Source organism: Pezoporus wallicus, unplaced genomic scaffold, assembly GCF_028554395.1.
Source record: "Pezoporus wallicus isolate ANWC-B61680 ecotype Strahan unplaced genomic scaffold, APGP_CSIRO_Pwel_v1 contig_1181, whole genome shotgun sequence".
Taxonomy (NCBI): domain Eukaryota; kingdom Metazoa; phylum Chordata; class Aves; order Psittaciformes; family Psittacidae; genus Pezoporus; species Pezoporus wallicus.
Genome location: NW_026641428.1, coordinates 1,455,171 through 1,482,482, shown reverse-complemented (window position 1 = coordinate 1,482,482; position 27,312 = coordinate 1,455,171). Strand labels below are relative to the sequence as shown.

At 36.5% G+C, this 27,312-nt stretch overlaps 1 protein-coding gene across 1 annotated transcript in view; it reads left to right on the top strand.

Annotated features, from left to right (window-relative positions):
- Positions 1-24,529, top strand: part of IFIH1 (interferon induced with helicase C domain 1) — a 28,104-nt gene extending 3,575 nt beyond the window's left edge. The window contains 15 exon segments of the mRNA XM_057423714.1: positions 1,356-1,532; positions 7,059-7,139; positions 10,536-10,750; positions 11,620-11,830; positions 14,204-14,386; positions 14,389-14,417; positions 15,931-16,047; positions 16,516-16,639; positions 16,729-16,959; positions 18,984-19,240; positions 20,706-20,855; positions 21,511-21,672; positions 21,994-22,184; positions 24,011-24,104; positions 24,215-24,529. Of these exon segments, the coding sequence (XP_057279697.1) occupies positions 1,356-1,532; positions 7,059-7,139; positions 10,536-10,750; positions 11,620-11,830; positions 14,204-14,386; positions 14,389-14,417; positions 15,931-16,047; positions 16,516-16,639; positions 16,729-16,959; positions 18,984-19,240; positions 20,706-20,855; positions 21,511-21,672; positions 21,994-22,184; positions 24,011-24,104; positions 24,215-24,397 (2,405 nt within the window). The 3' untranslated portion in view covers positions 24,398-24,529.
- The last annotated feature ends 2,783 nt before the right edge of the window (positions 24,530-27,312 follow it).

The window sequence follows — 27,312 nt, the reverse complement described above, 5'->3', positions numbered from 1 at the left end:
ATGAAAAAGGAACCAGCCCCCAAATACTCTATCCCTCATTTTTTTTACAGGGCTTCACGTATGTTTTATAAGATTTTTGAGACTAAAGTTTAACAGATTTCCCATTTAGCAGCTTCAGCCTTCTCAAGTTCACCAGAACTATGTACTTTTATTTGCTGTATATGGGACAATGCAGTAAGATTGGGATAAAGAGGGGTGTGAAGGTTCCAGCTGAGGACAAGAATCAACCTGTCTTCTGCCAGATACAAATAAGCAGATAAGATTGAGTTCAGTTGTTCAATGCAATATGTAAATGAATGCATTTATTCCACAGTTTCTCAGTAATCTTGGGCAATGCAGGCCCCAAGATAGTTAATTGCAGATTATTATGTAAAGCATAAATTGTGTTACTCTTACCAGAGGATAAGAAAGTTTCCATGTACACAGTCGTATATGTGTGCAGATATGTAAATTGTCTGATTGCTGTAGCATCCACTGATACAAGGTCATGGAAGGGAACCACTAAGAAAGGTTCATTGGGTACCTTGGAAGGGGAAGAGTGGTGCTACATTTTATCACTCCAGGTTGATTTGTTACAGTGCTGTTAGCAGGCACCTACGTATAGATATAAATTAACTCTATTAAATTCTTTGCACTTAATTTTTAATTGCAGAGTAATTGAATTCCAAATCTGGCAAACCCTGGAATGCAGTCTTAATGCAGTTTGATTTGGTGGTTTTTTTAAAGTTTATGATTTTTTGAACAATTTTTTTTGCCCTTGGAGGATGCCTCGTTCTGCAAGAGCCTAGTAAAAATAAAAGAACAGAGAAGTCAAAGGGAAATTATTCCATAAAAGATAAAAGAAGTGGAAGGAGGCAAAACATTTTGTGAAAGCTTTCTCAGGTATTCTGTTGTGTGGGTAAGTTTTGATGTCCTCTGTAAGATACATCTGTTTGTGAACTTACAAGACCAATGGAATTGAGAAGGTAGCAAACACAGTCTAGTCCACAAATTCAGTTTTCAGATCTTTATCATGACCACAGATATTTGAGATTTATGATCAACAACTTTATTAATAAATATTTATAAAAATATCAAACTTCCAAACTGTCAGTGGAGGTGTTTGAGACCAGGTTGTGTGAGGCTTTGAGCAACCTGATCTAGTGAAAGATGTAGCTGCCCATGGCAGGGGCTTTGGGACTAGTTAATAGTTGAAGGTCCCTTCCTATTCAAACTAGTCTGTGATTCTGTGATGTGTAAATCAAGACTAAGACCACATGTTATGCTATTATGTGTGTGAGGTTTGTTCTATGTTTTCTATGCTCCACACTAAAAGAAATTAGATGGTTTATAGTGCCTTGAAATTTATTTTCTAGGAACAAAGGATAAACAAAATGGGATGAAGAACAGTACAAACGAAGAAACAGAAGTTACAAGCCAACCAGGTTATGCCATAGTGGAGGATTTAAAGCAGCAGGAAAATCTGAATGATAGTTTCAGCAGTGAGAACAATTTATTGGAAACATCTATTGGAAAGAATTCTGTAGTTTCAGGTATGTTTACTTGTGCTGTACCAGTTAAACTTTAGCAACTGAGAGAACGTTCTTGATGCATCAGGAACATATGGTACTGTCAAGGGGAAAAGAATGAATGAAAAAGTAAATCTTGATTTTTTTGGAAGCAGAAAATGCCATATCTTCCTATGAATTAACAGCAGTAGCAATTTCAAGGGCCGGATCTACAAATTTCTTCAGTTCAAAGAGCTGCTGTAGAACAACTATATGTTGTCATACTTGAACTAATTAATCTGAAAAGTAAGAGCTGGTTCAGAAATCAATTTGCTAGCACGGTACTGAATGGCTTAGGAGGACATGGCCCAGAAATCTGATCATGCTATGTACAGCCTTCACGTAGATGTTTTCTGTATCCTGGTTGTAGTGATGACATTTTATATGCTATGGGCTGATTGATTTTCTTATAATTGACCAACATCAGTGATCCTTCCTTTCCTCTTAAATAGCACTTTTAACAACTTTGTATTCTTTTTTTTATTTACTGTGTGAAGAAATTAGTAATTTTCAAACATTTAATATTTTAAATTTAAACTATTTGTATTTTTAAATTCATATTTATATCAAATTATATGAATATATTAAATTAATATCTTATGTCAGATCTATTCATGGTAGGTTTATACTATCCAGTGAAACCATTAGGTTTACATTGACAACTTCCAGTGTAAATCAAGAGGAATGTTTCTGGACCAGTATAACTGCAGCTGTATTGTCATTCATTCTAGAAGTCTTATAATTCTATACTGGAAAACATTTTTGGTTTTGGTCCAACAAGCAATTTTTGTGTTTATTTTAAGTTTTTATATTTACAGAGCATCAAACAACCTTTGTCATTTACATCACATGCTCAGAAGTACATTTTCTAGTACAAATTTTTAGAAATTGTTATGGCCTGTTGTTCATATGGACCCACTTTTAAAAACGTGCCTTGGGAGTTGATTGCGAGCAACAGCAATTATCGGCAACAATTCCCAGACATAGCTGGGAACCAATGTTTCAAACATATGCTGCATGATTAAGGAACCATTCATATGTGTTACAAGTTCAAATGGAGCTCAGACAATAGTTACAACTGAGATAAATCCTGCCTGAAATGATTTTAGTGGGCTTACTCAGCCAAAAGAGTAAGACAGCTAAGGCTGCTCTTTTTTTATCAAACATGAATAAATAAGAAAAAAAAAATTGGCTCTAAAAACTGCAGCCTTTCAGTGTGCAACAGTAGTAGCCTATTTCTCATTTAGCATGATATTAACAGCATATCACAATGTTTTGTAGCAAGTAGTGAATTATTAACTACAGCAAAAATATCTTGGTTTTCCTGGATTAGAACATAATTTGGCAGTATAAAGAAGAGGTGCCAAATATTTAATGATGATATAGAATGGATCAGACTTTTATCCTCACTCTTTCAATCCTTTCAGGGCAAGGGTAAGGCTCTTAATTACAGCCTCACTGAAAGCATGTTGCTGTTAGCCTGACCTTTCACCTGACTCTTGTCAGGTTGAGGGTTACAGATAGCCAGATCTATTCAATATTAACTAACCTGCCACAGGCTAATTCTAGCCTGAAAACTATGGTCTGCTCAACACTGAACTGTGCTTAAATTTAAAAGACAGTGGGTATTAGCAGTTTGTGCAGTTGAGTGGTCAGAGAAATGGTGTTAAGGGCATACATAGTATATGAATTCTAGCAGTTTGGTTCAGGTTGACTTCAGTCTGGTGTGGACTGTATGCCTGCAGGTGGCTGGAACACACCTAATTTCATTTCAGCTGGCAGGAATTCATTTCTTCTGATCCAAACCAGCTCTGTGATATGAACCAGAGTACTATAAGTGGGAACAATTGATAGGTTCACTGTGAGCATGTGCTTTGAAGTCACACTAAGCTGTCAGAATAGATGCAATGTACCAAGGCTGCCAGGAGACAGTGCTGCATGAAGATGGCTGTAGAGGGTCTGGCTCGCATTGAGCCATCCTGAAGTGCAGTAAGCTTTGATCTCTATGCACTCGTACATACAGACTTAACTGCACTCAAATCCTTTTTCCATTTCCATCCTTTCTGGTGATCTCATAAGATTGTATTTTTAGACCAGGCAGCTGAAAATACAACTGGAGCCCAGATTCTACTTCCAAGTAGGCTGGGAACCCACTTAATTTGCAATTTAATGCTGTCAAGTGTTGTCAGTTTTGCAGCACACTCCCACCATTCCTTCATGTATGGAGAAGGACAATTTTCAAGGAGGGCATATTTCAGGGAGAAATTTTTTCAAGCCACTTGGAATTACTGCTGTGTGCATTGTATCTAGTGTCCTCTTACTGGAGTAGCTTAGGCAGAGGGAGTGTGAAGGTATGAGGGCATTGGGGTCATAAAGATGAAACAGAAATAGATTGCTTAACCTAAGTCAAAAATAGAGACATATTGTGCATGCAAAAGCACAGATAAGAAATTGCACACACAGAAACCAACACAAAAGCAGTAGGTTTGCAGGGTCAGAAGTGAAACGAGTTAAAGCCACAGTTACCTGTATAAACAACAATTTAAATAAATAGCAGGTCTGTTTTTCAAGGCCTGATTCATGAAAAAAGTTGACTGGAACCTGGAACAAATAATTACATTGTAAATAAGACTGGAGATTTCAGTAATGTCTCATGAAATGTCTCTTAATTTTTCAGATAGAAAAACTGCCCATTGAATTGAAAGTAGGACAAATTTTAATAGCCTCTTTATATTTTAGTCCTTCATTTATGTTTTCCAGTGTCTGACACTTATTCTGTGACATAATGTAGCACAGGACAGGAAAGAAAGACTTCTTTAATCTTGCAGAGATCCTTTTTTTTTTCCCCCACTGCATTCCCTTGTCTATTCTTACTTAGTGTAAAGTGACTGAAAATCTTCCTGTGGAATATGCTGCGTTACAATGTGTAAGTAGCACTGTAAGGGAAGACTAGTGAAAGTGGTGAAAACAGCTGTTGGAATAATAACTCTTTCATCTTCATTGCTTTAGAAAGGGTTACTGTTGTATTTATTTATTTATTATAAAAAGAAAGTTGCCATAGTTTACAATGACAACATTATTCTATTCACCTTTCGTTTGGAAGATGAGTATTTTATGTTGTACTTCACCACTGACATTTTCTGTTGAGATATTATTTTATAGTTGTCCTAGGTTCAGCAGTAGCAGTCATTTTTTCTCCTTCTTAGTAGCTGGTGAAGTGCTCTGTTTTTGACTGTATCAGCCTGGGAACAGCGCTGATAACACCGATGTTTTTAGTTGCTCCTCAGTCATGTTTACTCTGACCAAGGACTTTCTGAGTCTCATGCTCTGCCCGGGAGGAGGGGAAGCCGGGAGGAAGCAGAGACAGGACACCTGACCCAAGGTAGCCAAAGAGGTATTCCATACCACAGCACATCATGCCCAGTATATAAACTGGGGCCAGTTACCCAGAAGGGTGGGATCACTGCTCAGGTCAGGCTGGGTATCGGTTGGCGGGTGGTGAGCACTTGTATTGTCTTCCCTTGTTATTTCCCTTATCATTATTATTATTATTATTGGCAGCAGCAGTGGGTTTATGTTATACCTTAGTTACTGGAGTGTTCTTATCTCATCCTGTGGGAGTTACGTTTCGATTCTCCTCCCCATCCCTCCAGTAGCGGGGAGGGGGAGCGGGGGTAGGAAGCGAGTGGCTGCGTGGTTCTGAGCTACTGGCTGGGCTTAAACCACGACAGTAGTGCATGCTGAACATTGTAATTCAGATAATTATGTAAAAAACACTTTGTAAATGCATAGCATCTGCTGCACATACATCTTTCAATGTGTCATTTTAGATGGGAGACCACATGGAGTAGATACATAAAATTTTAATGAAGTCCTCTCTTTCCTATCCACATGGATTCCTAGAAAGTGAAACAAGAGATTGCAGTTCTTTATAGTTTGAATTCCCACTACTGCTATTTAGTAGCTTGTCGCAGGTCTTTCAACATAGATTATAGCCGGTGAAGTTTTCTTCATTTTTCCAGGACAATGCTGTCTTTTAATGTGATATTAAATGCATAAGAGGGAAATCTTGTATCATGATTCTGCTGAGAATATATTTTGATTGCATTGATTTCTAGGAGACAAGGGTTTTAATTTAGGTAGAACTTATCTCTAACCTGAACTTCCCCCATTTGAGTTTAAACCCATTCCCCCATGTCCTGTCGCTGCAGTCCCTGATGAAGAGTCCCTCCCCAGCATCCCTATAGCCCCCCTTCAGATACTGGAAGGCTGCTATGAGGTCTCTACACAGCCTTCTCTTCTCCAGGCTGAACAGCCCCAACTTTCTCAGCCTGTCTTCATACAGGAGGTACTCCAGCCCCCTGATCATCCTTGTGGCCCTCCTCTGGACTTGTTCCAACAGCTCCATGTCCTTCTTATGTTGAAGACACTAGAAATGCACACAGTACTCCAAGTAGGCTCTCACAAGGGGAGAGTAGAGGGGCAAGATCACCTCCTTCGACCTGCTGGTCACACTGCTTTTGGTGCAGCCCCATATACAACTTTCTATATGCACTATAAGCTCAGTTGCAGCTGCTGCATGTAAGCTGACAGTGTAGGATGAGGCAGATTTTTCCAGAAGAACTGTGTATCTCTTTAGATACTAAAAGGACTAAGTTTTGGAAAATCCACCTATGCAAGTTACACTTGATACTGAAAAAAGTCTGTGTAATATATTGATTGTCCAGCAGAGGGAGATCTTAACATTAGAATGTGTACAGTAAACCTGCCAGATTTTATGTGAAAGTGTCCCAGTATTCTCTTGGGTGCAATGGGATTGTCAGTCTCTGATTTTACTTGTAAACACTTTGGAAAATTTACTAATTCCCTTCTGCTTTTATTTACTGGGAACTGTGTTTTACTCTTTTCATGTTACATGAAGAAACCCTTTAAAAAAAAAATCGCAGTTATTATTTTGAATTTTCTTTGACTACAGATGTAACTCACTTGGCTTGCAGGGAGCAGAAGACAATGTCTTCAGTTTTCCAGCAGCACAGTGTATCCGGTAGGCTAACATGTTTTTCCTTTTTTTTTTTTTTTTTTTTTTTTTTTTTTTTTTTTATTTTTGGGTTTTTTTGGGTGTGAGGATGTTGGTTCTTCACTCCTCTGAAAAGTTACAGTAAAACAGGACTAGAGGGGATCATGCAGTTGGTCATGTATGGACCCTTGCTTTCAAGCAAACAGAACATAGATGCCTGAAAAAAAATCAACCATGACCCACATTGCCTTACCTCTTCTATGTTTTGTTTTTTCATCTTCCCATCCATATTTTCTTCTATAAGAAAATTCATCATATTGTTCCAGATTTTTTCTTTAACTGAGATAAAGTTTAATAAAGGTAGTTATAGTTCAGACATCTTTGCGAGACATTTGTCTAGCTTATTTTAACAACTTGGGGAGAAAGCAAACAATATGCTTTTGGTGTTTGTATTTGTATAACACATTACTACATTTTTTGTGCTTTTCTTTTAGAGTCAGATGTCTCTATAGGAGCTGGAAGTGTCAGTTACTTGACGGAAAACCTGGGATGGAACTTTACAAGCAGTGATTCAGGTATGTTTCCCTTTTGTTATTTAGTAATTGCAAAAGGAATTTAGAACAAAAATCAAAAGAAGGCTTTCACTGAACTCTAATTCACAGTACGTAGACGCCAGACTTCCTCTTATTTTGTTGGGAAATAGATGCCATTTTTATGGGTCTGGACTTAAGTCCCAGCCCCAAAAGAGCTAATTTACTGAGATCGTCTGAATAAGCCTCTAGGCATCATCATCGCAGAAAATGGTCAGTGATGCAGAATGATAGAAACATATAGACTATAAGGGACTTTCTGAAGTCATCCAGTGCAGTCGGCTGTACAGATACCGATAATGCTGCCACATATATATGCTTCTTTTCCTCTTAGAGAGGAGCTAGATTGTGCCTGGCACCCACATAGGGTGGGAGGAAATAGGACAATGCTTTAGGGGCATCTAAGAGTGAGGAGATGCATTTCCATTGTACTTTCAGAACAGCAATGAAAGTCCACTTTGGACCCAAGTAGTTTAGTAGCCATGTTTGTAAAAGCAACCTAATCAGTGGAGGTTAGTATCTGAAGACATTTGCAAATCTCGCATTTAAACATATTATGCAAGTTCTTGATATAGTTTGAAACTAAATGTTGGGCTGTGTTTACATAATACTGTGCATACAGTTATGAATTTGCTATAAATGTATATATGCACACCCTGAGCCCAATTAAACACTGCTGCTGTAAAAGACATCCCAATTTTAGTTCTTTTTTTTCAGTCTTAGACCTCAGGCAGGCAGAACAAGATTTACAGCTGTCCACTGTGGTGAACAGCCTGAGCATGCCTACGCAGAATTCAAGAGGAACCGCTTACCTTTTGGAGCTTAGCCTTTATAAGGTTTGTGCTGGGACTGTCTTGTACAAGAGCTAGAAACAATCTGGGTATCTTTCAGGCCATCTTTGCCTAATAATGCTAGTATTAGATCAGCAAAGTCAACACAAATATTATAGATCATAATGCCTGCAAAATGTTTATTGTTAATGGTTTTAAAATAGTTTCAAGCTTTTAAAATATTAAAATCCACGTATTTTTTTAAATACACAGAAAATTCAAGATACGTGAAACCTAAACTGCAACCCTCTAGCTAAGATTTTAGCCTATCTATTGCTAACTCTGAAGAATATACCTTGTACTTCTGCATCAACTGGTGACTCATCAGTCACATTGTATTTATTTCCTTACTGTGTCATATGAAATGTCTGAGCACAGAAGTTTCTGTTCTGTGGACAGTCACACTACATTGTCAGGCAGACACAGGCTACTGGTATGGGGCAGCACATAAGTATGTATGGCTTGATCCTTTAAGATTCCTCTTTAAGATTCCTGCAAAAACTCAGTAAACTGGGCATTGCCTATGTCCAGTAGTCCAGCAGTCCAGCAGAAAGAAAAAACTCACTACATTTATGTGAAGAAAGTAGAATAGATTCCCCCCCCCCCCCCCCCCCATGTTTACTCACTATCTGTTCTGTTGCTTACATGTGGGCTTTAAAAATAACTAGTGAAAAAAATCATGCTTTTTAATCATGCCTGGTAAACTCAGTGAGAGCAACTATGAGAAAAAAGCTAAGGAGATACAGATGGACTTTGTGATATTTATGGATTTTATAATTTAAAATTTTGCAGTAAGCCTGTTCTGTTAACAGAAATGTTTGGATAGTGTCTTAATGCACTGACATGATTTGGATTTTAATGCAAAAAATCGTGGATTTAGTTGGAGTCTTCTGTGCAAGGATTATTTTACAGAAAAGAAAAATGGTGGAATTAGGACAATAGAAGAATAATTATCATGCTTCTTTTGTCCCAGAGAGGCAATTCATTTGAGCCTTGTACAAAGGCAGATAACTTCCCTAAAGTTATACTGTGCACAATGAAAGTTCTTTAATGGAATCATATCCTGTGAAAAGATTCCTGTATTAGCCTTTCCCTAAACAGTGGCTGAGGAAGCTAGGAGAGAGCTAAGTTAAATATTCTTTAGGCCTGGACAGTTAATTGAGGATGTTAAGGAGCTGAAATTTAACCAAACAGATGGGTGATAAAGTGCTAGTTTCAGTATGATTGAACTATTGAATTTAGCCAACCAGAAAGCAAACAACCTTCTTCTTCAAAAGAGAGTACTAGAAGTCAGATAAGTAACATCAAGTACTCTCTGGTGTGAATTTCCATGTGTTCCAGGTAGTAGTGCACTCACACTAAAAGGCAAAACAAGCAAAAAACACTTAAGAGTGGCATTCAGATGTTTCCATCAGCAGTATTTTATCAAGCTTCATTACTTTTTGTTAGTTTAATTTTATTTAATGGAATCAGGGACACTAGAAAGATACACTTGCTTTGTGTGTAATGTATCAGTGATAATAAAATCCTCATGATCCTTCACTTAAGGATATCATCAGGAAATGAAACTATAGGGTTTTCCCCCTCATTTTTAGTCTCGTAGAATGAATTGTGCCTTTTCTTCACTGAGGACAGTTAATCCTCGGAGGGTGATGTAAACATATCTGCAGGAGAAAAAAAGCCCCAAGCTCCTTTAAAATAAATCCTTCTGATATTCATATATGCAACTTCTGACTTCCTAAATATTTGTAAACTCGTGAGATCTTTTTACGGCCTGAAATAATGCAACAGCATTTTCTACTTTTAACTTTTGAACATTGTTTGTTTCACCTGTGAGCCACAGATTTGAACTCTCTGCCACTGCATTTTATATGATAGATGGAAGGTTTGGGCCTTCATGTGACACATGTATATGGCTTTTTAGCGAACAGCTCAATCGCATTATCTGTGAGTCAGTCTGGAAGCAGCGCAATTTACCATGAATAGGTGTGATACATTCTGCAGTTAGCTCTATCTTGTATGGGCAATTGAATTTTCTTATCTGTTTGATCTTTATATTTTATAACTCCCTTCATCATTTTTTAAGTGGTCCCTGTCTCTCTTTCTTTCTGTGACTCCATCCTTTCTTTCATCCTCTGGGAAGTATTTAAAAAGGTGGCTCACAATCAAATAAATTTCCGTACTGATGAAAGAGAACGTCACATAAGATTGGCTGGTTTATAAATGCTGCAGCTCTGAACACAACCTTTGTTGGTCCCAGTGCTACTGAACTGTGTCATTTGAATTCATACATGATAATAGTTGTGTCAACAGAGATGGCTGAAGACGTACAGTGGCTTATGCTGCCTACCCTGGTTGGTGACTGAATGTAAGCAGTTCTGATTCAGAATTGCACAGGTCCACAGAGCAGCATTGCCTATGCTAATATGCACTATTTATTCAGAAGATGTTTCTGATAGGAAATTAATAATTTTCCCTTTGACATTTGTTGAATAATCTGATAAATGTTCTATGCCTCTTGTTTGATACTTACATTTCTTTGTACCCTCAGATGAAGAGGAGAGCAGAGCTTCACCTGAGCCAGATCTGGTCCTGAGGGATTACCAGATGGAAGTTGCAAAGCCAGCACTGAATGGGGAGAATATTATAATATGTCTCCCTACAGGCAGTGGTAAAACCAGAGTGGCTGTTTACATTACCAAAGATCATTTGGATAAAAAGAAAAGAGCATCAGAGCCTGGAAAAGTTATAGTCCTTGTTAATAAGGTATGTTTGTCCATTTTTTAAAAAACAGTATTTTTTTTAAACCTCATGCACTATTAATACAGAACTTGTAAAATTAATATAAATGCATAACTTGGCTTCTCCAGATCTGGCTATGTTCAAAGGTATACAGCTCTAGGCTGTCATCTCCATTGCACCATCATCATGCTGCAAGCACAATTGGTTTTAGTTTACCCCAATGCAAATGCAAATCTAGATTTTCCCTAATAACCACATTATTGGAAAAAGTACAATTTCATTTTAGAATGAATAGAACTGAAATAATATTTTAAAAAAAATATTTTTCACGTTCTGTGTTTGGATTTGGTAGTGAAGGCCACCTAATGAGTCTCACAGTAGTTAGGAATATTCTGTCAGATTTTCTGCTAATTACTGTAATTTTTACAGTTAAATTTAGTGCATATAATATAAAGTAATATTCTGTTGTAACACTGAAATATGGAAATATATTTATTTTAAAATTTTATAAAACCAATAAAAGGTATGGATATCCTTTTGTAAGAATAAAATTGGTACCATGTTGTAAATTTGGCTTAAGAGCCAGAGCATTCGTGATTTGTTTGTTCTTTCTAAGGCACAGTTACGCCAAAGCTCTTGGACAAAAAGGTTTTGTAGGAGCAGTTGGAGGGGAGGGATTGCTTTGAAAATTTTTAATGCTTGGTTTTGTTTTTCTGTGTTTGCAGTTTTTTTAAATCCTACCCTGCAGAGAATAAAGGGGATGTTTGCTCTTTTAGCGAGGTACATTTTGTGCAAAGTGTGTGTGTTCACCTAACAGCATATCTGGCAAACAGGCATTTAGTTTTTAATCCTATATATGTTCTGATTTAAATTCTTTGGAAACTTTTATTCAGGTACCATTGGTAGAACAGCATTTACGAAAGGAGTTTAGTCCATTCCTGAAGCGCTGGTACCATGTTATTGGTTTAAGTGGTGATTCTCAGCTGAAAATCTCATTTCCTGAAGTTGTCAGAAAAAATAATGTCATCATCTGTACAGCACAGATCCTTGAGAATTCACTGCTAAATGCAGGCAAAGAAGATGAAGAAGGTGTCCACTTATCAGGCAAGCTTTTAATTCTAAAATACTTACAGAAGGGCTAAAAGTATGTCTCTATTCTAGAAAATATTAGATTTGCAAAAGAAGTACTTGCCTGGGTGTTACAAAAAGCAGCAGAGAAACCTGAGGGATCAGTCTGTGTCAGTGCCTAGAGCTGACTGGAGTATTGCTTGATCCAAACTAACTACTACATACAGAGCTGCTTGGGTACCCCAGAATTGCCTCCCCTTCTTCAGATTGCTTTTTTATTATTCTAGGCAGAGCACCAGAGATTTTCTTATACTTACTTCCTTTCCACTGCACCAAACTTAATAAACCTACCCAAATCTGAATCATTTGGGAATGCTTTATAGAGGCACCTGAACAGGAACTGCTGACCTGATCACAATTGGGCTGAGTCCCAGCCAGCTTGTGTTATGAAGTGGCTTTTTGAATGGGTTTCACACCTTGAAGTTCCCTTCATAAGGAGCTATATTTTCTCCAAACTGAGATGGCCCTGCAAACAGGGCCATGTTTCCTTGCTGTTACACCTATGCTAGAAAGTTCAGCTGGACTAAAGCCAAGCAAGCCTGAACAGAGGCAGCCCCATTATGATGGCTATGATTTTGTTAACTTACAGCCTATATAAACCATCCTAATTAGTTATAAAGTTTTTATTCCTAATTTCTGTTCATGCTTTTTTCATCTGTTTTTACAGAGGTCTGCATATATATAACATGAAATTCCAGCCTCAGTGAAATGGAGGAGGCTCTCTTAGTTGTGTTTTACCAAATGTTTAACCTTTTCACTAAGGGCTGAAGTCACTGTGTGGACTTTCCAAAAGCTGTGTATAATTTCTTAGTAGAAGCGCATCTCTCGGTGGGTTAGGTTCTTCCTGAGTAATAATAGGAATATGCATTGCAAAGATAATGGTCAAGATCAGAGGGAGTAATTTCATGTTGGCAAAATAACTGAGTAACTGCCAGCACTGCTTCTGAAGTCTTGTAAAAGTAGAAATCTTAGAAATAAATAGAAATTTGGATTTGTAACCACATCACTGCAGTCCAACTGCCTTCCTGAACCACCTGTGCAAAGAAAATCAGATTTCCCCAGTGACATGGCGCACTAGTTTGTTTTCCTACTTATAGTTGTTGGTTTAGCCTTTAAATAAAATTTCCATTGTTCAGTCTCCACCTTTCTGTAGGTTCTTCAGAGGTGAAGTTACATGATATTTTCTCCAGTAGAAACATGAACTGGGAATGTTCTAGCTCTACATTAATTTCCAACATCTGCTTCCAGTTTTTACAAACCCATTGGTAGTGATACAATTTGAGCACACTAATGTGTAAACAAGACCATGGAAATTATCAGGATTAAAAAAGAAAATAGGGAAAAAAAAAAGAAAAGAGAGTTTAACCCTGATCATTGCAGTGATCTGCTTTACAGTAATTTCTGCAAACATTTGTTGAATTGTAGGAAACAGCATCAAATTAGTTACTAGCCAGCTATGGGAAGAGTGGGAGCTCTATAAACCAGTTTTGCTGTTCAAGAAACAGAGAAATATTCATAAGTCTGTCAGATCAGAACCTTAAAATACATGTCACTGGCTGCATATGCAGGTAGATTAAAAAAAAAAGTTTTCTATATTTGTAAGAAATTGAAAACAAATGAAAAATAATCTTAATTTTCTTTTTCATATAGTACTCTATTTGTTGCATGTAAATATGATCTGTCTAAAAGCACATAATACCTGGCTGAATCTTCATCAGTTTGCTCCACTACAAAAGAAAGATGATTGGTAGTACTCCCACCATCTGTTTTGTTCTTTCCAGTGACACATCCATAAAGCAATATAAATCTTTTAATTGAACAGGAATATGGACGAAATCTCTGTGTTGCTGTAAAATAGAAGCATATTTTGATCAGGACAGGTCTTTCTAGAATGTCTAAAAGGTTGTAACGTATTAGGTATCTTCTCATAAACAAACAGGATGTAGTTTGTCAGATGCAGTTGTAGATATAAAAGATAGGATTGAGTTAAACTGTAATGTGTTCTTACCACTGTTTACTAAAAATATCTCTCTGAAATTCTTTTTACCATCAGGGTTTTTTTTTTGCAAAAATAGAAAAGCTTTTTGCTCTTCATGAAATGTGAAACTACTTGACGTATCAGCACTGCAGCAAAACGTCCAAAATCTGTTAAATATATACAACCTCCATCCATGCCTTCCTCCAGCACTACAAATTTCTTAGTAAGGTAGGGCTCAAACAAACCAATGGGTTATCTTCAACAGTCTCCTTACCTGTAACCTGATTTAGTCACACAAATTCTACATTTGACAGAAAATTAATAATTTGGGGCTAATTTTTTGGAGTTTTGTTTTGTTGTTTTTTTTCCAGATTTTTCACTCATCATTATTGATGAATGTCATCACACTCAAAAGGAAGGTGTCTACAACAACATAATGCGACGTTACGTAAAAGAAAAAAAGAACAGGAAGTTGGCAAAAGAAAACAAACCACTGATCCCACAGCCTCAGATTCTGGGACTTACAGCCTCACCTGGTGTAGGAGGTACAACATCTATTCCAAAGCTGAAGAACATATTCTGAAAGTAAATAGCCCTCACACTTACAAACCATGAAAGAGATTGTCTGGTTCAATTAAAACTTTCAAAGTCAGTGTTAGTCTCCAAATACATAAACTGATTCATCTTTTTCATGTGTATATGGGAGTTCAGCTCACACTATACAACAAATTGACCCACTACAAAGTAATGAAAATCCATGTGCAAATAAAGATTACTTTACAGGGAAGTAGGATTATTGGAAAGGAAAGTGAAAAGATTGTCTCACTTGAAACAATATTCTCAAGATCAGAGGTAAGAAATGCAAAAAATTGTGAGGCTTTAGTTAATAAAATATTATTTTTCCACTGATGGATTAGGATTTGCTGTGTATTCCTAAATCCTAGAGAGAACACACTGTTTTATATCTGTATATCTAGCATGACTAAACTGGGCTTTGGCTGCAAGAAAGTGAAAAATAAATTTGAATACTTAAGCAGAAACCACTTGTGAGATACAGGTAGTATACAAATGTGTTTCTTTACAGCAGTTAGCTGCTCACTGAGAGGGGAGTACTGTGTACTTTCATAAATACCTGACTGAAGATAATTGGTTATATTCTATACTTAAACTATTTTACTTGAAATTCAATGGATTTATGTTAGTAATACAGAAGTAGAGTTTAGCTCAGTACTTCTGTGAAAACTCCTGACTAGCAGATTGCACAAGAACAGAATGTGATATTGAATAGGTAGGCGTGTAAGAAGCTTTTAGGTTCTATGGGTGTAGATAGAATTGTAAGGTATTTTGAGACAAAAACTTTCTGGCAATGGAAAAAGCAGAATTCCTTTTCATCATCTCTGAAATCTCAATGATAGGATATTGGGGTTTATATTGAAAGAAATTAAATTTGAATACGCAAACTCTAATAGATAACTACTGCTGAAGACATTAAAAGGTTGCCTTCCAGACTTCCTTTTCTGTTTTCTCTGCTCATAACAATTTTAAGGTTTGCCATTATTGCTTTAGACTTAGTGACAGAAATGTATGTATTTACTTCTTGGAAGAGATCAAAAGCAAGAGAAGTCCAGTTTAGTTGTGCAGTTAGCAAAAACATTTCCTCCATCTTTTCCAAGAAGGATAATTCAAAATTATCTTCTACTCTCCTGACCAGCTTTGACTTTTACGATTACTCACTAGCAACATTTTTTTTTCTGTTTCATTATTGATTTTGTTTGGTTTGTACTCCAAAATCTACTCTTCCAAAGTATTGATGGCATGTTTTCTTTTTAAAAAATACCTGGCTTGTACCCTGATCTACAAGCTTTTTTCCTGTGTGCAAGGATCACTTATGGCCTAAAAAGTGACTTGTTCAGCTTATCTCAAATGCTTTTCAAAGACTTGACCTTTCTTATGATGGTAGGGTCTGAATCCAATTTTTGTAAGAAGAAAATAAAGTTATATAAACCCCAATATTTAAATGAGAAGCTCTGCTGCATTAATTCATTAGATGGTTCAGTAGTTTTCATTAAATGTTAAATAACATTGTGTTTTCTCTCAGATCTGTGCCAATCTTGATGCATGTAGAATCATGACTGTTGAGGAGCATGCCTCCCAACTGAAGAATCAGGTGAAGGAACCTTTTAAGAAGACTGTGATTGCAGATGACAAAAAAAGGGTATGGTTTTTTTTCAAATAAATCACTGTTCTATTGCCCTTTAAAAGTGTGTCGTACAGTATTGAAAACTTTTGGCTAATGCTCTTTTTCTATAGATTTATGGTGCTAAAAGTGCTGATTTTAATATATGTGTATTTATCTGCTGCTTTCCTCTGTATGGCAAAGTAAAGTAAAGTCAAATAGAACTAATTTTTTGCTTGTTTGAGTTATATTTTTAAGATATCTGGTCAAAAGACTTTCTGAACCATAGTTGAAATGCTTGCACTGGAGTAATATTACATTCACACAAAAAAAAAAAGTTGTTTCACAGTATCATCTTTGTAATATTCTGAACTATTTATTTCCATAACTCTAAGTGCACACAGCAACCTTAGGTTTAACATTTTAAAAAATTACTCTGTGTGGTACGAACGAGTGTTTTTGTTGCCAGAAGATGCTTACTTACTCTAGTAATCAATGTATTTCTAGGATCCATTTAGAGAGAGAATAACTGAGATCATGACAGAGATTCAAAACTATTGCTAGCTTCATCCAAAATCTGAGTTTGGAACTCAGCCTTATGAACAGTGGGTGATTAAAGAAGAGAAAAAAGGTAACTGCATAGCAAAAATACCCCAGCTTTGGATTTCTTTGGGCCATCCTATACACAGGCATGTTTTTGTATTTTTTGTTCACTTTTAGCTGCAAAAGAAGAAAAACGCAAGGAACGTGTCTGTGCAGAGCACCTGAAGAAATATAATGATGCTCTCCAGATTAATGATACCATCCGAATGGTAGATGCGTACAATCACCTGAATAACTTTTATAAGGATGAGAAAAGTAAGAAGACAGTAAGGAGTGCTGCTGATGATGATGCACCAGCAGTATCAAAACAGGATGAAACAGATTTATTTCTGATAGGTTTATTTCACGGTAAGTTAGACATACATTGTGATATTTAATATTTGAAATCCATAGATTATGCATTAACATGATTTTCACGGGCCCATTAATTATTACATCCTAGAGGTTGCCATGTTGTTTATTATGACAGTATCTGATGTTCCAGTTCATACAGTGTGGAGTACGTTAAACAATATAGTGTGATCATATCCCAACATGTAGTATTCTTCAGCTTTGGCCCAAGGGCACTTTATTTTTGCTGAAAGAGTATTTGCTGATCATAAGTAAAAACTATTCTCTGCTTTTCTCCAGTAAAGTGTCCCTGAGGACACTCTGATAGATACTTCGAACATGTAATCCAGTAGACACTCTAGAGGGGCAAAATGTTGAGTAAATGGAATATAAAAGTAATGAAATGACACCTTTTATCCAGTCCTTTCTGCCAAGCTTTGTTTGTCTATATACTAAGAGACGAGAGTGATGGTCCTGTGTAAGTTTCAGGTAAACAGCAATTAGTGAGAGAATTAAACAGAGGATTAAATTGCAAAGACCAAAATTATTTGCTCTTTGTTCATACCATTCAGACCACTGAACTAGGATTCATTTATTCCTTCACACAGTAATCTTTTTTTGCCTCTATTTTGCCCTTTACTGCATTTTCAAGGAGGAAGAAGTAGACAAGTTTGCTCCCCTTCCCTACAGCTCCTGGGCAGTACACAGGAAAATAGATTTTACTATAGCATGTACCCCAGCTTCATGTATCCTATGAACTACAAATTCAGAATCCCATTGTTAAAAAATTCAGGAAATGTTAAAAAAAATCTTTCTGAAAAATAGATTAGATTAAATAATGTCATCGTGGTTTTTAATGACTCTTCATACCCATCTCAAGGTAGAAAATTAACTGTATCCCAGCTGAAACCAGGGCATTAGATTGATTTCATTTCTGCTGGTAAATGAAATTCAAGGAACCTGATACTGAAATTTATTTTTTTTATTTTTTATTTTTTTTATTTTACCACTGAAGGTGCCAGGAGTAGCTTTTTAGAATATCTAAAACTTCTCTTTCCAGCTTTAGAGTGGATTTAATCTTTGGGTGATAAACTCACTGCAGCCCTTGGTATGTTTAACTAAGGGGGCATCATGGGAATTTGTTATATCTACCTACTTTTTGTATGTATTTGTATGTTTGATTACATTCTAAAATATGATAAGAATATAGTTAGAAAGCCACTGCCTAAGTGGCGTAGTAGTTTGTGATACATTGACTACCACTGCATTGGTACTACACCTTCCACTAGACCAGGTTGCTCAAAGCTCCATCCAACCTGGCGTTAAACACTTCCGATGATGAGGCATCCAACAGTTTCTCTGGGCAACCTGTTCCAGTAATTCACCACCCTCACAATAAAGAATGTCTTCATAATATCTAACCTAAATCTACCCTCCTTCAGTTTGAAGCCATCATTCATTTAACATTTCACTGAGCATATTGAAATGCCTTTAAAAAGTACAGTACCAGTACCAGTGTGCCCATCCTGGTGTCTATTACATTGCATGCTTCTAGTGAGGATTCCCGCTTCAGTGAATGTCCCAAGGAGAATTTATGTCTAAATTTATAAAAACATTATCAGCTCTGAGGGCTGTGCATATTAATCTGTTTCCCCTTGAAAAACTTCCTGTTATTTTAAAACTGCTTTGCAGAAATTGTAAGGTGTGATTTAGCTCTTTAATACAGTACACATAACTCTGTGCCACTTCTGATGTGTAGACAGTGTTTTTTTCTTTTGCTTATTTTTACCATGAAATATAGATCAAGTGTATGTTTAAAAGTTAATGATGATTTATTTTGATTGATTAGTGTATTTTTAATAAATGTAAACGTACTTGGAAAAATAATTGGTGTGCCACTGCTCTTCAAACTGGTTGCGAATTAGCCATGCTGGGAGTTGTATAGAAAGCTGGCCTTTCCCTTGTTGTTCTTTTTTTTTTTTTTCTAGAGCTGTTATTTTACATGGTTACTTTTCCTTAATTTATGTCTGCTATTTTTAAAGCAAAAAAGAAACAGCTGAAAGAGTTGGCTAGAATGCCAGAATATGAAAATGAGAAGCTAACACAGTTGCGAAACACTTTAATGGAGGAGTTCACGAAGACTGAGGCACCTAGAGGAATTATTTTCACAAAGACCCGGCTAAGTGCCTTTGCTCTATTCCAGTGAATTAAGGATAACCCAAAATTTGAAGAAGTGGGAATTAAGGCCCATTATCTTATTGGTGCTGGACATAACAGTGAAATGAAACCCATGACTCAGGTACAGAACTATGCACTACAGCATTAAAATCTTGTACATGATTTGAGAAAAGAACTTAGTTTAGTACTAGAAAGCAGACTGAGGTTTGGAACCCTGGAGAGCTCTGGTTTCATACCTGCCAGCAACTTACTTTCATAATCTTCAGGATAGATCAATAACTGTCAGAACAATTCTCTTTCTACAACAAACAAGTTTTTTGGTTTTGGATTCTGTGGCAATAGGAGTAACAGCCAGCCATTTCCTAGAGGAGTATGTAGTCAAAAAGGACAGGAGTTGTAATGAGGCATGGGAAGAAGTGAACAAAATTACAGTAGCAAAAATGCGATAGCTAAATGAAATTATATTTACCGGGACAACAGTAATTCAAATTATATTTAGTCCCTACATTGAAAAAAATTACAATGTTGATTATGCCTGTCTTTTTCTGATACCATCCCTTAATCAACTTACACAGGTTTATATGCATGCTTTACACTGACACATAACCATTGAAAGAGTATTTGCTAAAATTTTCCATTGAAATATCCCAATTGATCACTCAACAGTCCATCTAGTACCATTGTGTTGACTTCATATACAATATCTCTGTGATGATTTATACCTCCAGATTAAACATTTCCAAAACAAAATATGTCAGTATCCTAAAACCTCTTTACTGTTCTGCTTTTTACTGCACATAAAATTGCAACCTCAGCATTTTAAAAAAAATGGTGTGGTTTACTGCTGGTCCATTTCCTTCAGCTGTTCTCAGTTTAAAAAAGAGTTAAGAATTGTTCTCTCAAAGTTTCTTGTTTTCTATTAAAATTTTATATTTAATTTGTGCACCACATTGCACAAACAAAGCCATAGCCTGTACATTTTGAAATTGAATATAGCAGACAGGAAGTTCCTGTCCTATGCTCAAGCTTCTTTGAAATACCTAACTAATTCAGAAGCCTGTGTTTTGGATGCTTTATTTTTGAAGTGTATAATTTTCTGTGCTTTTTGTGCTGCCCAGATCACCCAAATTACAGTCCCCATTTATTACTGGGAATTTTAAGTACTTTGGAACTTGACTTGAAAATGCTGAAGTCTGTACATCAAACTGAAATTACCGAAGTGTTAGAAATCCAGAACCTCTGAATAAGTACTTAAAGAATTCAAAAATGATAGAGCAACTACATTATCAAAACTCCTAGTGCCTATGAAATAGGATACAAATCTCCAAGTTTGGTTACCTTGGAAAGTTTGACGTCTGCTCCCTTATCCCTCAAAAAAGGAACTGAACACCTATTATATTCATAAGAACTCTGTTTGTGATCTTGAAAGATGCTTAAATGCAGCTGTTGAAGCCACTTGATGTCTGGCACTCCACTCTGAAATGATTGAACTATATTTCTTAAACCTCTTAATTAGAATAAACTGATGACAGAAACTAAAACTGAAAGTTAATGTACTGAGTTTTAGTTTGTTTTTTCATGTACAGAATGAGCAAAGGGAAGTTATTGATAAATTCCAAGGTGGAAATTTGAACTTACTTATTGCTACTACTGTAGCTGAGGAAGGCCTAGACATCAAAGAATGTAACATTGTTATTCGCTACGGCCTCGTCACCAATGAAATTGCTATGGTGCGGGTATGAGTTTACAGATAACTTCTTTTTTTGAAGTGCTTTTCTGCTTGGAATATGCAAGTGGTAAATCATATACCTGGGGTTTGGAGATAACTTGGAAACACTTCCATGCTAAAAGAGAAAATGTTCTTGCAACAAGGTTCATTTCCAGTTGCTATCCTCAGTTTGTATGGAGTATAATATTTGCCTCCACGTGTAAAGGTATAACATCCATTTAAAGCTGTCTCTTAATAGAAAAGCTATGAAAATATGATCAGGAGACTGGTTGATGTAAAAGAAATTTGTACCACCAACAGCAAAAGGAAATAGTTGCATGTCAGAATACCATTTTTTCCATGTTCTCACTAAATTTGTGAACACAAATATTTATACATTTAATATTTAAGTGTATGTTTACTTTTTGGTGAAAAATAGTTTCTGCTTTGCAAAATGCTATGCTAATTACAAACCTCCTGAGTATTATTTTCACAGATATCTTTGATAATGCAGAAACAGTATGTGTTATTCACTGATTCTTTATCTGTCTGAGTGAAGTGGAAGAAAGTCCTCTGTGGGGACACTGCATAAGGAACAGTACATGTCTTGCCTTACAAAACTAGGAAGACATGTTGTGTGGTGGTGGTGTGCTTTTTATGTTGCGTTCCTTGCAAAATTGCAGGCTCGTGGTCGAGCTCGAGCTGATGAGAGCACCTATGCACTTGTGGCTTCCAGTGGCTCAGGAGCTATTGAACGTGAAGATGTTAATATTTTCCGTGAGAAAATGATGTATAAAGCCATTCAGAATGTCCAGAAGATGCCCCAGGAAGAGTATTTAAAGAAGGTATTTACTGCAAGTCTGCACTTTCCCTTTAAAGAAGAGAAAGAAATACTTTCTATTTGAAATCTATTTAGGGGAGGAAAACTTAAAATAATATTAGTTACTACATATTGCCTTGAATTCTTTGCCAGTACTTGTTTTATAATTTATGTTTTCTGGGCCTTTAGAAAAGTAAGCTTTTCCATTGGTAAAGGTGGAAACACGTAAGTCAGGAAAACAGACTAGAAGCCATATTGTTAATGAACTGGGTAAAATAACTGAAAAAGAAAACTGTTACTATTGTTCCAGCAGAATATTACAGTGCTCTCACTGATCTGTTTCTAGATTCAGAATTTCCAGTGTCAAAGTATAGTGGAAAAAGAAATGAAGGCAACGAGACATCAGCACAAGACATACAAGAAAAATCCTTCACAAATAACATTCCTATGCAAAAATTGCCACAAGCTGGTATGTTCTGGGGAAGACATACGAGTTATTGAAAACATGCATCATGTCAGTGTGAAAAGAGATTTCCAGTGAGTGTTTATGAACTACTTCATCTCTTTCCAACAGAAACAGATTTTTCTTTTCAGCAGGGTTGCACAGGGCCTGTAACCCTCTAGGCCCTGTGAGGGAAAAAAAAGATTATTCCCATATTGTCAAGTCCTATGCTCTGTGGAGTTTAAAGTTAATGAGTTTGAAGGAAATGTTCATTCTTACCCCTGATTTCAAGGTTGTCCTGGGTTTGGTTGGGATAGCGTTAATTTTTTTCTTAGGTGGTGCAATGCGGTGTTTTGGATTTAGTATGAGAATAATGCTGACAATGCACTGCTGTTTTAGTTGTTACCAAGTAGTGCTTACTCTGAAGTCAAGGACTTCTCAGTTTCCCGTGCTCTGCCAGTGAGGAGGGGCACAAGAAGCCAGGAGGGAGCACAGCCTTACCTGAACTAACCAAAGGGGTATTACATGCCTTAGAGCATCTTGCTCAGCATATAAACTGGGGGAGTTGGCCAAAAGGGGCAGATCACTGCTTGGGGATGGGCTGGGTATTGGTCAGTGGGTAGTGAACAATTGTATTGTGCACCACTTGCGTTTCTTAGGGTTTATTCCTGCTCTTTTTTCTTATAATAATAATAATTGACTTTATTTCAATTATTAAACTGTTCTTGTCTCAACCCGTATGGTTTGCCTTTTTCCAACTCCCCTCCCCAGCCCACCCGGCACTGGTGGGGCAGTGAGCAAGGGCTGCATGGTACTTAGTTGCCAGCTGGGGTTAAACCACAACAGGTGAGCAGAGTTTGAAACTTTGGAAAAGGATACAGGGTCTGTGGTAATATTAAGTAGGTCACTTATTATATAATATAGTATGTATTTCACAGTGTAACTAACCAAAGATGAGCACCAGTTAACCACACACTTCCACCAGTAACAGGCCCACGATAAGTGTTTGACTATGACCCGTGACTCAAGCAACATATTGGCCACAAGCTGTGCATTGACAGTTGTATTTTTAGAGGATGTGCATACTGGTGACATACCTCTTTTAGTTCTTCCAGTGTTCTTGCTTCTTAGCTCCACTGCAAGAAATGCAGTCTAGTTTGGTAGACATTTGTGCTAAACTGTTTAACTTTTCCGTGCCATGATGGCAGGAGGTGACTTTTCTCTTACCACTTTTAATGGACATTTAGAGTCCAAGAAAATGTTTTAATTCAACTTCAATTGCATTTGCATACTGTGGGAAATTTGTAATGGGTAGTGTACATTACATATCACTCATGCTTAATTGTCTAACAGACATTATCCTACCAAATTACTGCCTCTAAAGTTTTAGTTTCTTTGAGATATAACTGATCTTTTACAAAAATTTGTAAAGATTTTGTGTCTTTGTGAAGAGTTAGGAGAAATTAGTACCCATATGTTGAAAAAAAATAAAGTTGAGCTGCAGCCCTAAACATAAAACTTTTACCAGGTTTTACCATGAAATTGTCTTGCCAGCTTAATGTTGCCCTTCAAAATACAGGGTAATAATTCTTACAGTCTCTCTGCACAGGCTAGTAGTAACTAATTGATGTAAGAATGTGCTAGATCTATCCCTGATTATAACAGCCTGCTGCTCCTATTTGAAGGTGTTTAAGGATGGGTGCAGCTCCTGAAATGCTACGAAAGGAGGCATGGAAGACACCTGTATTTCACTATTACATAGAAGCATGAAAGGACCTTGCATTTTCTCCATCTCCTGAATGTTCACAGCAGTCACAGTTTATGACCTTTTACATTTCAGATCTGACTTCAGCAATTGTAGTCACTGTTTAAGTCTATATGTAGCAGCGTATCTGATGCACGCTGTCTGGCTGTTTTTCAGAAGTCTTTACCATACAAGAGAAAATAAGATGCTGCAAGATAAGAATGCTGATTACCAGACAAATGGAGAAGTTATATGTAAAGATAGTGGACAAGTGAGGGAAAACTTATTTTCATACTTTTATGGTGGTGGTGGTGTCTGTATTTATTTTTGCCTAGTGATCTTGTCTATTTTATCTGAAATGTAATTTTCATATACTTGTAGGCTTGGGGAAATATGATGGTTCACCGAGGTCTTGACCTGCCTTGTCTAAAGATTATAAATTTTGTGATTGTGTTTGAAGATAAGAAGACAAGAAAAGAAATTTTTAAGAGATGGAGAGAGCTGCCCATAGAGTTCCCTGGTTTTGATTATGCAGCTCATTGTCCTTCAAGTGATGAAGATTAAGGACTTAAAATGAAAATTAAAAGCCTTTCGTCAGCTTTTCTCTTCCTGCTGATTAGAAGCTCCTTTGTCCCATAAGAAGTGCTGCATCACATACTGTAAAAGCCCCTGGGCCTGAGGAAACTGTCTTGAAGAGGGAAGAGAAAAAAAAAAAAAAGGAAGGAGAAGGACGAAGTCACAGGGCTGCTGTTTGCACTCGGATTTGCTCTGGTACTCCATGGAACAAATTCCCATTTCTACTCACTACAGTCCATCAAGGGGTGACAACACTGTCAGAAGTGTGTTAGGTGACCTGTTGTCAAGCATAGACCATAGGACAGATATCTTGAGATGTGCCATGGTGGTCATTTTCTGTTTTTCTTCCTGCTATAACCCTTTTGAAGATAAAATGTTTCAAAAGAGAAGCTGTGTTAAAAGATTAGCTGGGTGTTATTTCTGCATCAGTGTTGCTTCATCAGCATTTTCATGACTGAGTTCTTCCCCTCTTATCTTTAGCCGTAAGCTCATAGGTTTTGACAGACTAAAACTAAGTTTCTGTTAAAAGATATTTCAAAAAATCAAGCCCTTAACCTGACTTGAAATTATTTTACTGTCCAAGAAGCACAATGCCAAGTGACTTTGGGTGTTACTTTAATTGGATTGTTAACTATAATGAGGTATGTACTTTTTTCAATAAATTACTATAATGATTAACTTTTGCCAACTGTGATACTATTTATTCTCTTTCACTGTAAGTATTTTGACAATAATACTACTACAGTTTCACCCTAGAAATTTAAAGGATAGTGGTATTCCAAATGTAAAAATAGCATAATGTATCTCCATATTTATTTCATTGACAGATTTCCCTTTCCCCCTATTTGCAAGTAAGATATTGGAGAGTGGAAAGAGGGTCTGTTTGTTGTTATAACAGTCAGCTTTGCAAATTCAGGATAAAATGGTATGTTTATGAGCATGGACATGTAAATGCTTCAGTAGCCCCAGGTAAAATTTCTAAGTTACAACATAGCTGAAAAGTATATCCCAGCAAAAAAGAATCTTATTATGGCTAGATTTGTAATCGCTGTACATTTTTAAAAGGAATAATACTGTGTACACTTTCTTAAAGTCAGATTTCATTTCATGTTTGCAACAGGACCAGATTTTGGGGGTGCGTGGGATTTTCTTTATATTTTTGGCTTTGTTTCGGGGGGGGGGTCTAATTTCTGACTGCAATTCAAAGAGCAGCACATTGCGGATATCACCAATTTGATACAGGCCATTTTGGGATTAGAGACTTATAAATGAATTACAACATTATGAAATGAAATAAATATGCATGCTGATGAGTTTTCACTCTAGCAGTCTTGTAGATTAGAAGTCACTTAAATTACAGAAATAGTGGCTGGTTTATAGGTTGAAATTATTCCACAACAGTGATTTATACCAATAATTACCTTTGGACTGTAAAAAGAAATCAGGTGTGTTGAGAGTTAAGAGATTATATATGCGAAGATGTTTCAAGACACAGCAATTTCACAGATATTTTTGAACAATACAACTAATTCACAAAGGCCACTGGGAGACAAGGAGTGTAAGCAGTTTGTAATGTATGTGTTTTGTATTTGTGTATATCTTTTTATAATGCTCTTCTTACCTTTATGTATTGTGCAGGGCAGAACAAATATGAAATTGTCACCAATTTATTTATTCAGCATTAGATACTTAGGTAAAAAAAAAAACGTTCCCCTCATCTATTTTTCTTAGGAACTAAGTTATTCTCTCTTGTATTGTAACACTTTTGCTTAATACTGGAGCTTTTGGCTCCTTCTGGAATCTGATGATTTTGCATTAAGTTCTGGGCAAATTTTACACCTTTTACACACTGATCTAAGAATCTATTTTAAAATGTCGGAGATCACACATGATTGTTATTCAAGATGTAATTTGCTCATGTGCATAGTCCTATCAAATATACTACAAATTCATTATTAGAATAGTCTCTCTTGGTAAATTATCATCATCCAGATCATCTCTGGATTTCTGTATTAATTAGTTGCTATAGTTATGTAACTTAATCACTGTGCATAGCATTTTCAGGAGTCTGAAGTAATTTCTTCAGCACTTTTAAAGAAGCATAAAACCCTGGTTGAAAGATTCTATTGTTACATAGGTTTCTGCTGGGTCCTCAATCAAATAATTTTCCATGAGGAGTAGATTTTCTGATATCTGAGCTTTTGACACTTCCCTTTATTTGAAGGAACAAGAGCATATGCAGCTGGATTTCTTCTATATTTAAGTGCAACAGGGTTGTATCGCAAACATGCCTAGTCTTCTTGTAGTTCACCAGTGTGCTGCTGGTACACTCCCAGTTCCTAGCGTGACTCAGCCACATTATCACCAAAGCTTAAAGAGTGTTTGCACAATCTCACTTCAGCATAACGCATTATGAACCTCAGATGAATCCTTCTGGTGTGTAGGATAAGGAATTTCCACTTCGAGTTATTGTCTCTGAATGGGGTTGTAAAGCATGCCTATATTGTTCATGCAGGAAGTATGAAGTTGTAAAATACAAGCTAAATTGCCATATTTTATCTGCTAGTTACTTTTGCATTTATTGCATTTATGGACCCAAAGTCCTCCAGGGAGTGTGACAAAACCTGATTGTATTTTCTACTTACAGCTTTTATTTGTTCACAAATGCGGAAAGAAGAAAAACTATTACTTGCTGGGAATTTGTCTAGCTATGTGTATGGCTACTTAAGAACTAGTTAAGCTTTAGTTACATTTTCATTATTTCATCAACTTTTGTTCTGATGTCATGCACAACTTATATCTGTAAATCTTCGTGTCCTCATCTATGAAATGTAAATACTGAGCAACCTTAGAGTAGTTGCATAACTGGTTGGATAGCTGCTGTACAAACTGAGTATGTTTAT